Below are 13,742 nucleotides of genomic sequence, written 5' to 3'. Positions count from 1 at the left end.
AACAAGATGAATAGTGCACAGTTAAACGCTCTGGTTTAAGCACTGAAAGCTACGGGAAAGATATGAGACTTATAATCCAAACATATGCCATTAGCATATTTCACTTGCGACACCCATTATATTTCAGAGTTCTAAACAACAAGTAACAATAATACTCAGGGTTAATGGATAGAAACATATGGCATCTTTTAATTTACCTGTAGCAACAGAAGGTTCTTCAATTTTTTTGCCACTAGTTTTCTCTGTAGAAATTTCCTCTTTTCTATCAGAAAGAAATAAGGAACACTGTAAATTATGCAGTGAAGATGAAAGGAACAGGAATTCTTCCCCCTTTGACATACAGATTAAGGCCTTGATTCAACTAAAGGTATTCTCTAAAGTGCTATTGGTTTCAATAGGATAATGAATCTTCTATTTCACTCTTCTTTGCACTTACATCAATGGAACTTAAAACTGCTTATTTTGGCTGGGCAGGTGCCTTAGTTTTATAGACGCAGCCCAAATAATGGAATAAATGCTTCTAAATACCCTCCCAATAATTTAAACATTTCTGTCAATAGTAACAGTAACAACAACAACAACAACAACACTATCCATGAATGAATCAGTCTGTTTCTGGTCTCTGTCCATTTTGCAAGTTGTTTATTCATAAGTCAATGGCATCCTGTTTCTGTTTTTTAAAAAATAAATCCATACAAAAATTCATATATATACGCTTTATCACAAATGCATTTAAATACATTTTCTATCTCAATGTAAAATTTTCTAAACACACTGGGTGAGATTCAACTAATGAGTCCTATCAGCGGAAGTCCTACACAAAGGACTTGCACAACTTGCTTTCCCTCGTCTCTACCCCCCACCCTCCCAAAATTGGCTCAAGGTGGGGATGGGGAAATCCCCAGAACAGGTGATTGTTCTGTCAGCAATGTTTACTGTGATATCAAGTTCCTTCCATTTTATCCTAAAATATACATTTAAAATGTGTATGTCCTTAAAACCAAGAGCTACAGCGCAAAATTCAGAGAAGTGTGAAATCCAAAGCCCTGTGGAATGTCCCCATCAGAATGAGCCCCATCAGATGTCAAGGAAATAAACAACTATCTGACTTTTAGAAAACTTCTGAAGGCAGCCATGTTTAGGAAAGTTTTTAATATTTGATGTTATCGTGTTTTTAATATTACACGGACTTGCTTAAAGCTGGGGATGAGAATTAAGGGGTTATACCAAAATCCTTAGGAAACCAGTGGGTTCTGAGGAGGGATTTGAAATAAAAAGGTGGTTCTGCTCTCATAGTCAGAAAAGGAGCTCAGACACAGGGGGCAGTGAGGGATGACAACCAGCTCCATCATTGCCAGCTGTGCCTGCTTCTAAGAGGGCAAAAAGTTGAGGCTAATAGAGTTGGAGGAGCGAAGGTCATAAAAGGGTATAACAGAAAACAAGCAGAGAAAGGTAAGGTGAGGCAATGATGTGAAGGCCTCAGAAGGGAAAACCAATTCATATACAAGTGCACCAAATGTAGCCTCACTTCAGTTTAAACTTGTAATGAACTCTTGTCAGGGTTATTTTTTAGGCAATGTAAAAGACTGCTTCTGTTTCTTTCTACAGTGATGCTTGAACTGGTCCTATAACTCAATTTTTCTCCATTCACGCTGTTCCTTTAATTTTTGCCCTCTACAAAACTGATCCAATTTCAAAAGAGTAGTAGTGGAAGCAATAGTAAATAAAACAAGTGCCACAGCAAACAACCACAGGGGTCATTTTCACGGAGGTAAAATATTTCCTTTCCTTTCTGATGAATTGTTCCAATATTCTGCATGACACGGCACCTCATGTGGCTACCACACAACAGATGAAAGTCAGGAAATCTATATGTTCTCCTTCTTTGAGGGTCTTGTCTTACATTGTGACAAGCTAAACGTTCTTCTAATTTAGGGTGTCGACCCTTTCTAAAACATCCATTTGCCAAATTCTCTCAATCCTCTACCTTTGCAACCTGGTAACTTTCAACTAGAGGTGCCATGCAGAGGCTTATTTTGGGACATTATGCATCCAAAACATGCCCTCTTATTACTATGGCATTGCCAGAGGAGGAATGATTGGAGTGAGGGGGAGGGAAGGACTGTAAGGAGAAAAGAGTTTGGCAATCAGAAAGAATGAACAAATGAAGAGGACTCCATGTTCTTTTCTCTCTCTCCCAGATTATAACTGGCCAGTTCAAGAACACACTTGTATCTAAAGTAACATCTTTCCAAACAAAAGGTCTTCTCAAAATTCTTTCTGCTTGATCTGGTGGCTGCTAAAGCTCAGATTAAAGCCACAGGAATGCTTTCTTGTACATTTAACAGCTCACACAAGTGGCTAGTCATGAGAACCAATGAAAAGGAAACTTATATATCAACTTTCACACTCTGCTGAAAGTGGAATTTGTGAGGTTTCCTAGCCAGACTTTACTCCAATCATATGAGCTCACAAGAACTGTTTAAAAAGGGTTTGGACTGGACATCTTGAATTTGGAAATGTTGATAAAAACCAGATTACAGAATGGTATATGTAACAGGGCACATTATTGAAAAATTCATGGAATTTTAAACAAACAAATATACAGTCAGAAGAAAATAACTTTATATGACTTCAATCTTGACATTATCCATCTCAGTTCTCCTGTGAATATTGCATTATGTCTATTTAGAAATTGTTTTGAAGATTGAAAGATCTTCAGCCTACAATAGCTAATGCCCAAATCTTTCTGGATAGGATTGTGGATCAAATTATTTATGAACAGAGTGTGATTCTGAATCACTCACCCTTTAGAGGCAGTCACTTATGGACACACCAGACTCAGAGGATTTTTTACACTCTTCTTAACTGTAGCAGGTGTAATAAATGTATGTCATGCACATAAGCTACATAACATTCAAAATGATTACATACCTTTTACATTTTTGTTTACAGAAGGCAGGAACATCAACTGAAGAGAACTCTTATTTTGGTTTACTTACCTATCCTGGAAGGTTCTGTGTTTTACTCGCTGCAAAAAGATTTAAAAAGAGAAAAACAGATTACTTGCAAGTTTCTTCTTTCATTATTCCATGATTCAGTCTAATGCCATTTCTTTTCCACCGTGGACCCTTTAAATCTTTTTTTGATGTGCCTTGGTCTTTTAAAAGAGACATTATTCAGTGTGAGAAAACACAGTCTTTAGGTCTTACCCGTTGAATTATCTCCAGATGCTCCTGAGAATTACTGAAATTTTTCCCAATGTCAAATATGCAGAAAGTGTCTCGTTGACAGGCGGTGACCCAATTCTGGTATTCTGATGCATCTGGAATCCGATCCAGAAAGATCCGGAAGGCTTCCCATACAGCTTCTTGGCAGACTGAGAAAACAGAATAAGAATGCCTGCACTTTACTTGGCAAAAACCTTAATCTTAATTTAGTAACAGCACCCGTATAGAGACTTAAAGGTGTTTGATCCCTTACTAATGCTTCAGTCTGTCTCACATATGCAGCTAAATGTTGGGTTACATGGAACCCTGCTCCACAAATGCCCAAATTGCCCAAACTCTGAAGCTCATTCAATCGCTTACTAGTTCTAACTTTTTTAAGAAGCAAAAGGACCACTGGTGGCCTCTCTATTTAGAATTGTCTAGCAACTTCAAAGCTAGGCAAAACCACCCCCCTACACCCATTCTTTTGGGAAGAAATGTGCAGTATGCTCATCAGTATGTTTAGTCAGAACTAGTCCTCATATGTTTATTTCATTGTTCATTTTTTTACAGATTTGTTCAAAGCAGCTTACAGTATAAGAACGTCACACAATACCATAAAATACCTACTAAAAATGGACACACACACGCACAACATTCATATATCAAAAAACAGTAATAGAGGAACAGAAATAAAACCACAAAGCCAATAAAATAATCAAATGTCTTCCAAAACAGTCGTGTTTTTGCCAGATGTGCATAGAAAGATTAGCCTGACAAATATGCATTGGGAGGGCATTTCACTTAAGTGGGAGTTACTCAGAAGTAATTATTTATTTGTTCAATAAAGCTTACAGTAAAGCCACTTACTCCAAACGATAGACTTTGTTTCCCCAGTGATATGCCTTTTTGCGACTGTAATTCTACATGGTTATAGTTCTATTCAGCCTTCTCCCCAAAATGATTTTTTAAAAAATGTTTCAGAAAATCATGAGGTCTCAGCTGAAGTGAAGACACAGAGAAAGGACAGCAGCTTGCTCAGCAGTAATTAGGAGGTGAACATGTTAACTCAGTCATGAAGCACTAATTTCTTCAGATTAATCAATAGTGAAAATCATGGGTATGGGGTGGTTATTGAACTGTTGGCTCCTTTAGCTGGGGTTATGATCAAGCAGCAATGTGTGGTTGGAAGAACCAGGCCTATGGCAGGAAAATTGCACTAAGTATGATGGTAGTAAATAAAATAGCAGGCTCCAAAGAGTGGCTTTTAAAAGTTACATTGACAGGTGGAAATACCCTGGCAAGTACAATAATGAGAAATGCCTTTCCTCTTGATTTTCTACCTCAATCAAACAGGCTTCTGCTGCAATAAAATATGTCAACTCTAACTCCCTGTGAGACATGTTTTATACCCCTACTACTCCAAGGCTCTGTACTCACTAGACATATTTAGTGCACATTTGAAGCACATTAACTACCTTTGAATTCGGGGCACTGTAGTTTGTTAAGGGTTGCTGGAAACTAACACTGTGAGGGGTAAACTATGGTGCCCAGAACTCTTTGAGGGAAAGAAAGTGCTTTGAAGGGCAAGTGCAAGTTGCCCATGTATTGGCATCTGAATAATCAGAGATTTGAATAGATGAAACTGCTGTTTGCAAAAAGCTGCACTGATTGAGGTGGGGCGAATTGGTGACAACAAATCATATAAACAAGAGATTTGAGCTATTGGGCAAGTAATAGCTTTTTAGATATTTGGTGGCAATATTACAGAACCATCATTTGAGTACATACACCCATCCAGTTTTTATATCCTGTTCTAGACCTTGCAAAACTATTCCCCACCCCAGGATTTCACTGTGCTTTATACCTGTACCCTATAAAATCTAAAGCTAGTCACCAGAACTAGTTCCTAGTGCTGCTGCAATAAAGAAAGGTGACTATGGCTGGTTCCTATTGGAAGTAAAGTATTTTCCTCACATTCATGCCCAGATAATTCCTGAAATGGTTTTCAAAGGGTTTAAAAACCCACACTTTATTGAAAGCATAGTTATTTATCAGCTGATCCTCATGGCTCCTACTGCAGCCTTTTACAGTGTAGGACTACCAATATGATACAGAAATGCTCTTGAAATGGTGTATTTTTTTTTGGGGGGGGGGAAGTGCTTTTCTCTGGGCATGCCCTCTCATTCATTACATTTGAACAGTAACCAAGCTACTGAAGCTGGATCAGCATCCTGTGGTAAAAGGGAAAAACTCTATTGTTCCACAGAAAAAATTGCCTAGGCACAGATGGAAATAATCTAGCCATAGATAATGCCAATTCTAGTGTACATTTTATCCCCACCCTCCCAGAATCTATTGACTCATAAATGTTATACTGTCCGAAGTATAATTATGTGGTCCTATGCATCTATATTCCCGCTTCATTTGTTGTCGTTTCAAATGACCCTCCAGGAAAAAGAAAAGAAAACCTGCTTTGATGTATAGTCCCCATGGAAACAACTCTCCTCTTTTGTACATTGGCTCTAATTTGTTAAAAGTTAAAGTGCTCCCTCTCGATGCTGAATAACTAACCGAACCGCATGCCAAAACTGTAGCTACTGGTGGAAAATAACAGCCATCGCAGCTGTGGAACAACTGCTGGCTTCTGTATCATTTGGGGAAATAAAAGCAAGCATGTGCAAAGGCACAAAACTAATAAGGCTGGGATGACGCTTCAGAACAAACACACAGTAGGGTAAAATCTCACGGCTGCAAGGAAGAATTCCAAAAGTCCCCTCTGCTCAGCCTCTGTCAGCAGCCTAGTGCAATTAATACAACAAGCTCCAAAAAGGAGGACTAACGTGCACACAAATATTTAACAACCTGCTGTTCATAAATGAATGTGTGCATGTCAGACTACACAAGCCCATTAATTAATTCCTAACAAAGAAAAGCAACAAGGCTTTTTGTTTTTTTGCCATATCGTACAAACCAGCTTGAATAGCTTTAAAAGGGAGCTGGGCACTACACAGATGAAACGTATGTTGTCTGAGGGGAGTTTTTGAGAGGAAAAAACAAGCCAAAAACAAAATTCAATTGGTTCTCCCCCCCCCCTTTTTTTTTGATGGGGAGGGAGATATATCAATGGTGGCCTTGATCCAATGCTTTTAGCACAATATCCTGTCCTCAAACAATGGATGGAGGGTATAGATGCAAAGGAAGATGGCGCTAGTGGCTGGTATACATTGGAACTGGTGGGGCAGAAAGGAGGGAGCCAATAGCAGGTGGCGCTAGAGCCAATGACTGGCAGAGCCAACTAATTCTACTTCTAATGCCTCCATCCTTCCTGCTGAGCTCTACAAAAACAACATGGAAACTAAGGAAGAGGAGGAAACTGGCAGCCAGGGCCTTTCCCCAGAACAGGGCTTTTCAACCAGTGTGCCATGGCACCCTGTGATGCCTTGAATGATGGTCAGGAGTGCCGTGGGCAACACTGGCCTCTGTCCCTTTTTCCTTCTCTCCCTTCTCTGATGCCCTCTCACATTTCTACCTACCAAAAGCTTGCACAGCTGTTTGATGCAGCAGCCCAGGCTACAAGCTTCCGAGGTGCATGGTGCCTCTGGGGCTGGCCAGGGGGTGCTTGGTGCCAGGAAAAACCCAGATGTATGGCAATATGGTGGAAAAAGTAGCAGAAACAGCTAAAAGCCTAAAAGCCTAAAATCACTATTTTCGGGGCTCAACAACTTTGTAGGTGTCAGGAATTTTACTTTTTGAACCCTATAATATAACAGGTGCCTGTGGGAGTTGTTTCCATATTCACCTGGATATGAAATGCATTGTTTCTAGATGCAATGAAACTCATGACATAAAAACCCTCATACCTTCAAGACAGTCCTGAAAAAGAAAGCTCAATCCCATACGCATGGAGAGAACTGCAGTCTAAAATCAAGAATTGCTATGCAATTTAATTTTGCTAATGTTTTTGAAAATCCATTTGTAGAATATATAGGCAAGGACTGCATAGAGAGAGAAAATGCAAGGAAGAATGAATGCAAGAAAGAATGAACCAAAGAACGAAAAAAAGATTCCGTAAGCTTTTATCACAAACGTCATAAAAACAGATATTCTCACACTTCATAATTGGGAAGAACAACTGCTGTTCTTTAATCATATGGTGGTGAATAACCACACACAGAAGCATTATTGTGCATCTCGTATAATCAACATGAAGTGCTGTCATAGGTGTTGCTGCCCTGCATGGTGAAGGCCCAGGTTGGCATCATAATTTGATGCTCAACTCAGGTATGGGACTGATTACAGAAATAAGCTCACACAGCTGCAATCTGTATCTTACTATTGGATAGTTAGGAAAAGTAGTATAATACATAATTTAGGCAAATAAACCCCAAAATTTACAGTAGACTACCATCGCTGAATACTAGGAGACAGACTAGTTTACATACTAAATAATCAATGCACCTTTATTATTATCATCATTATTAGTATTTGGGTATCTAAATTGGTAGCAAAAGTTGGTATGCTGGATTTGATTCTATGTATCTGCTGTTGTTGTATGTGTGCCTGTATATGATTGCTTTTTTATATATGCAATTGCTTTCACCGTTTTAAGATATATAACTTTGATCATATTGTGAATCACTTTGGAAGGTATCATGGGAAGCAATTCATAAATAAAGTATTCTCCTGAGGGGAGGGGAGAAGAAAGAAACTTGAGGAACTGTCACCATTGATATCCCTCTGTGGCCTCTCCTCCCGCCCAACTGCCACCATGGGGGGGGGGGGCTGGGGGCTCTGAAGGACCACCTTGCCCAGAGGGGAGGGGAGAAGCAGCAGCTTCTTCCAAACAGACAAATTGCCTTATCCATTCTGTTGCAACTGTTTCTTAAAAAGCAATGCGGACTGTTGTAGTAATCTTATGTAAACTGCTTTGTGAGGTCTGCCTGAAAAGTGGTAAATACTGTGAATAAATAACCCATTGATGAGCCATCAACTAATCCAACTGCCTAACAAAAGAAGCCTTTGCCACCGGAAGCTTTAATACTACAGTAAATTATAAATAACGGAACAGGTAAGAAATATTACAAAAGTATGTGCACAAAATAAGAACTATGTCCCCCTCCCCCCCTGCTTTCTGTTTAAAGTGATATGATAGATGTGACTATATTCCTTCTTTTGAAATGATCCCTTTGAATGGGCTCATTCCTTGGAGGATGAATAAATAACCTTTGCGTTGATAATACTTCCTTCAGTGGGTCAGGGGCTCCTGGCAGTGGGTGATTAAATCAGAACATAGCTGGGTTTGTGATGAGTGTGCAAGGCCGCATGGTGACTTGCCTGCCTGGTGGAAAATGGCAGATCACAACTCATAAGTCATCTAGATAGCCTGTGCAGCTCAGGAGGAGATCGTGATCATGGTACGTATTGGTATCAATGACATGAGGGAAAGTAGTTGTGTGATCTTAGCAGCAAAGTTTAGGTTGCTAGGTAGAAAGCAGAACCTTCCAAGGTAATTTCTCTAAAATGCAACCTCTTCCACATGTGAGGCCATCTACAGCTGATGAGTCTCAATGTGTGCATGAGATGGATGTTTTAGATTTATTAGGCCCCGGAGAATATTTTGGGCCAAGCCAGACCTCTAGAAAGGCTCCACATGAACCAGAGTGCAACCAGAGTGCTTGCGCTTAAATTTAAAAGGTGGCTGAGCAACTTTTAAACTGATCCCTAGGAAAAAGCCAACTGGAGGGGAGAGCTGTGCAGTTACAGATGAATCATCCCTAAGGGATGAGGGTGAAAATGTTTTTGATTAGAGTAACTAGGCAATGAAAGTGCAGAGGGGCATGACAGGCATTCACAAAGGCCAAAGCACCATAGAGGAAAACACACATGCCAGAGAAATTTGGAGAGAGGCACCATGTACGTGTGTTTATATGCTAGAAACTTCTGAGCCAAGATGGGTGAACCAATGAAGTGCTTGATTTTAAAGGAGAGCATCAATATAATGGGCAAAACAGAAACATGGTGAAGTGGAGAGAAAGCCAGTGGGACAAAGCTATCTCTGGATACAAATACAAACCAAAAGGGGCATTTTAGGAGTCACAACATTCTCTACTATAGTGTCAAATGAACTAGAAATCCAAAAAGGACTTCTCCACAGAATCACTTAGGTGGCAATACAAGGCCCTAAGAGTAATTTAGTACTAGGAAGGTACCATCATCCCCTGTTGAAAACATCCAGAGTGATTTTGAGATATAAAATGAAATAAAGGAGGAAGCCGTAGGAAGAAACATTGTAATAATGAGTGACTTTGATTACAATGTTCCAGTGATGAAAAAGAGGTAACATTTCTAGGTGCCCTTAATGACTAACCTAAAACAGTTGGCCATGGAACCAACCAGACGAGAGGCATCCATGGACAGAAACCTGAATGGTGCACAGGACCTGGTGACATGCAAGATTTAAGTGTTGTTGAACTGATTGCTAAAAGTTGCCATGGTGCTACCAAATTCAACATAGATTTGAGTGGGAAATTGCCAAGGAAGCCCAAAACAGTTACTTCAAGGAAGCAAACATTGTGACTTGGTGAATTCAATAATGCATTCTCAAGAGTACCATCTCTGCCATAGTCTTGCTGAAATAAAAGGATTAATCACTGTGCAACTTTCTTTTCCATCCTTATTAGTTCATTCTAGGTAGCTGCTTAGGGTACTTTTTTGTAAGGGTAATACAATGATATAAAAAAACAACATCCCGAATTCAGTTAGGTAGCCGTGATGATCTGATGTAGTAAAAATAAAAATAAAATAAAATAAAATAAATTGCCCAGTAGCACCTTAGAGACCAACTAAGTTTGTTCTGGGTATAAGCTTTTGTGTAAGTGTGCATGCACACAAAAGCTTATACCCGGAACAAACTTAGTTGGTCTCTAAGGTGCTACTGGACATTTTTTTTAATTTTTAAATTTATTTCAACTTCCCGAATGTTAAGAGCAAAGGAGACAGAAACATCACACTGAGGAGGCTGTTCCACAAACAGAGAAACACCACTGAGTGAAACCACTACCTAAGGAGTACCTCAGCGGCTACTGAAGTAGCTATACCCAGAATATGCCAGCACACCATGCTAACCCGCCCCACCGCCTAGTCTTTGATGCTTTAACTGTTCCTTGGCAGATGAACTACATCTCCTGCTCAATCACTATTTATTTAATGATACCAAGTAACATTCAGAGCATGCATGAAATCCTGCAGTCAGAGAACACCAATCTGCAGGCCATACCCAGCCATGCCTTCTCCTTGCCCCACACCACATCTTGTGGGGATTTTGATGGGATTTTTGTTGGGATCATAGCATAAAAAGAGGAGCACACACAGCACCAGTTTTCTTCCTAAGCATAATTACTATGCAGGGAGAGGATCTTGCTGGAAAGGGAATGGTTAACCATCCTATCCCTGTGATCCTAGTAATAGTGCTGCCTCTTGCGGTATTTAGGTCTTGAAGAAGACAGGTGCCATTCTGGGCAAATAGGAAGCCATCAACTTTTACAGTTCTAGGTTGGATTTATTCCATTCTATAAAATGGCAGAAAATTTATCTGCTTGCAGTTTTTCTGTAAACACCACAAGTTCCTGATACACATGAATCATTTTTAACCCATTTGCAAAACTCATGTGTGACAAAACCTATGGCACCACGGCTGATGAATTATTCAAGATAATGTATTATATACGTTCTACAAACATTCTTGCGGAACATCTTAACTCTAACTCACAAAACATAAATATGAGAGATGCAGAAATATGTGGAACTGCATGACAATTTTTCTGCATTTGCTGATGCTCCAGAAGAGGGACAGCATTTATCATATTTAGCAGACAAACTCAAACAGCTTCACTAAACTATTAAATTTGTCTTAGACTGCAGGTGTACACTATCTGGATACTTTTAATTCAAAGCAGCTACATCATTATAAACAGCCCCTCAAAAGCCCGTGTGTCTTGGAAAACCTTCCTCCAACACCCTTCTTTTGGCGTGGTGCAGCACAAATCTCCAGATGTCCATAGGTTAGATATAGTTCTAAGTGATGCAGGAGGGCATAAAAGAATCCTACTTCTGCCTTGTGCTACTTTTCCTAGAATGAAAACACATCATCCAGAAATTCATGTGACACAGCTCACATTGGGCTGTACTAGGATTCAGTGTGTGTGGAGGGCAAGCTGCCTCTGGAATGCTGTTGGTTCAACACAACATCTCTAGAATTAAGCTGCAATTTAAGAAAACAACAAATAACAAGAACCCTGCTGGATCAGAAGACTAAGGGCTCATCAAATCCCATTTCCCACAGCAGTCAACTACCTGCCTCTGTGAAATCCTCTGGGAGTTGTAGTCAAGCATCATTTTGAGGACACCATTTTGGTTACCCTGGGTTTACATGGTTACTTATGAAGAGATGAAACGCAGGCAGAACTGACAGCATAAGACCAGGCTGACTGTTTGTCTGATTCAGTATAAATTGTTGCTTATAGACTGTTTGTCACAATTATACCTCACCACACGGTCATTTTTAATATACTGGCAGTGTTGCACCACTTATATCAGGAAAGATATAACACTGCCTACAGAGTCGCTTTCAAAGTCTTTTCTTGCAAGAAAAAGCAAACATGTGGCCAATAGGTTATGGGCCAATAGGTTATGGGTACTTGTTACAAAAATAATTGCGTGGTATATCGAAAGCAGGTCAAATTGTGGCATGCTCACCTCTTAGCCTATAATAAGCTTGGTGGCTTGCTAAAATTTGTTTCACTGACTCTTGAGGGCAAACCTTCACTCCAGTTGGGAAAAAAGAAGACCTCTTTGTTCGATGTTTCGCCATATCAAATATCCTTCGGATGGTGGATACTTTAGACCTCTTTGTCGTTCTTTCTGACTTTTCAGACCCTGAAGCATCTGCAAGATGTTTTGCTTCACCGCGATTCATTTTATTAGGGGTTTCTGTTAAAGGAAAGGCAAAGAGAAAAAAATACATCAATAAAATGCTATACAGTACACAGATGGTTCTGGGGGTAGTCAACCCCCATTTACTGAAGAATAAGGAAACAAACTATTACCTCAAAATACCAACAACATGACAAATGTTTCATTATAACTTGCCTCTGTTACAAGGAACTGGGTGTAGATCTGCTGTCTAACCTATGCATTACTGTCCACTGTGCTACATTTATCTTCTCTTTCAAGTCAAAGTGGGTTTGCCTGTTGCATCATTCAGCAGCTTATGCTTGGCTGTTTTGAGTCACATGCACTCCCGGCACTCCCAGCCCCACCAGGATGCATCTGCTTCTGGCTCATGAAAGATACCAAAGCACTGAGAAAGTTGTCACTAACCTTTTTGTGGGAAATTATGCAGGAAAGTAATCTTTAATAAACGAGAGCAGAACTTTGTACAGTGTATTTGCTAGTCTAGATATTATGCCTAACACAACTTGATACATGACATTCTAATTCAAGGTGCGTGTGAATTTTTAAGTTAACAGTAAGGAAATTATGAGCTTTGAATTTCAATGGCTCAAAAAAAAAAAAAAAAGCTGCATTATCAGTTTCATGGAGATAATGAAGGAGCAGTCAGTGAAGTAATTATATTTTCAATTTTATTCACTGATGCTGAAAAAAAATTATAATGTTGATTTTAAATGAACTTTTCAAGATGCTTTGGAAGCATTTTTGCAGTTCTGTCTTTTAATTGCACAAGCAACCTAAAAGAAGGAAAGGTAAATAGAATCCCAATATTTGTTTAAAGACCTTCCATGAAAAGGAAATGGTAAAATGTGTAGATAATTGGAAAACTTTCTGAGGCAGAAAATATTTGTCTAGGAGGCCAACAATATGCGTGTAGCTAACTTAGATACCAATGAATTGACTGTAGATGGTAATTGCATTTGGAAATAGTTCAAATTCAGTAAGGGGCAGAGAAAAGGAATCAAATGTCTTTCAAGAGAATCAAGCTTACAAGAAAATAAGAATATTAGGAAAACTAAGAGCTAAATATTTAGTGGCGCATGACAAGTTTCCACGTAGCAGGAATGATCTACGTCTATAGTTTTCTCTTACTCTCTGAAATGAAGAATATAGCTTCAAGCAAAGCCGTAAACATTCATTATTATGTCAGTGGTTGTTAGATAGATGAAAAGAAAATAAGAGAGAATATATGCTTCATTGTGATGATTTGGAATTGAATGAATTGAATCTGAACTGACAGGGGAAAAAAATTGGGGGGAGTGACACTTCCGGTAATATGTCAGAGAAAAAGTAGCTTCCTTTGTGCATTGGACTGTTGCATAAGTTCTTAATTAACATTCCAATGGATGTCTTTTTCAAAACACACAAGCTGGGAACAGTTATTCCAGTACGTTTTAAGACCATTTAGACAAGTGCTCTTCCACACAGAGAGTAAAACACCTGGATAATATAAGTCTGGTCCAGAACTATTCTTTTGCACAAATCTTAGTGATGGTTACAAGGGCAGGGCACACACGCACA

General features: G+C 39.3%; 1 protein-coding gene and 1 long non-coding RNA gene across 8 annotated transcripts in view; both read right to left on the bottom strand.

Annotated features, from left to right (window-relative positions):
- Positions 1-13,742, bottom strand: part of LOC310673216 — a 162,783-nt gene that overhangs the window by 43,408 nt on the left and 105,633 nt on the right. The window lies entirely within an intron of this gene.
- The window catches only part of IMPG1 (interphotoreceptor matrix proteoglycan 1), a 70,567-nt gene that overhangs the window by 43,408 nt on the left and 13,417 nt on the right, over positions 1-13,742 (bottom strand). For 6 of the 7 annotated variants that reach the window (XM_083431152.1, XM_083431154.1, XM_083431157.1 and 3 more), the window contains 4 exons: positions 11,967-12,200; positions 3,213-3,379; positions 3,003-3,031; positions 198-262 (listed from right to left, as the gene is read on the bottom strand). In XM_083431152.1, the coding sequence (XP_083287278.1) occupies positions 198-262; positions 3,003-3,031; positions 3,213-3,379; positions 11,967-12,200 (495 nt within the window). Of the gene's footprint in view, positions 1-197; positions 263-3,002; positions 3,032-3,212; positions 3,380-11,966; positions 12,201-12,316; positions 12,545-13,742 lie in introns of those variants that run through there. The other variant, XM_083431153.1, reaches the window with a different exon arrangement.

This window comes from Podarcis tiliguerta (genome assembly GCF_965153285.1).
Source record: "Podarcis tiliguerta genome assembly, chromosome: 3".
Taxonomy (NCBI): domain Eukaryota; kingdom Metazoa; phylum Chordata; class Lepidosauria; order Squamata; family Lacertidae; genus Podarcis; species Podarcis tiliguerta.
The sequence above is the reverse complement of the archived record's forward strand: the minus strand, read 5'-3'. Positions and strand labels throughout refer to the sequence as shown.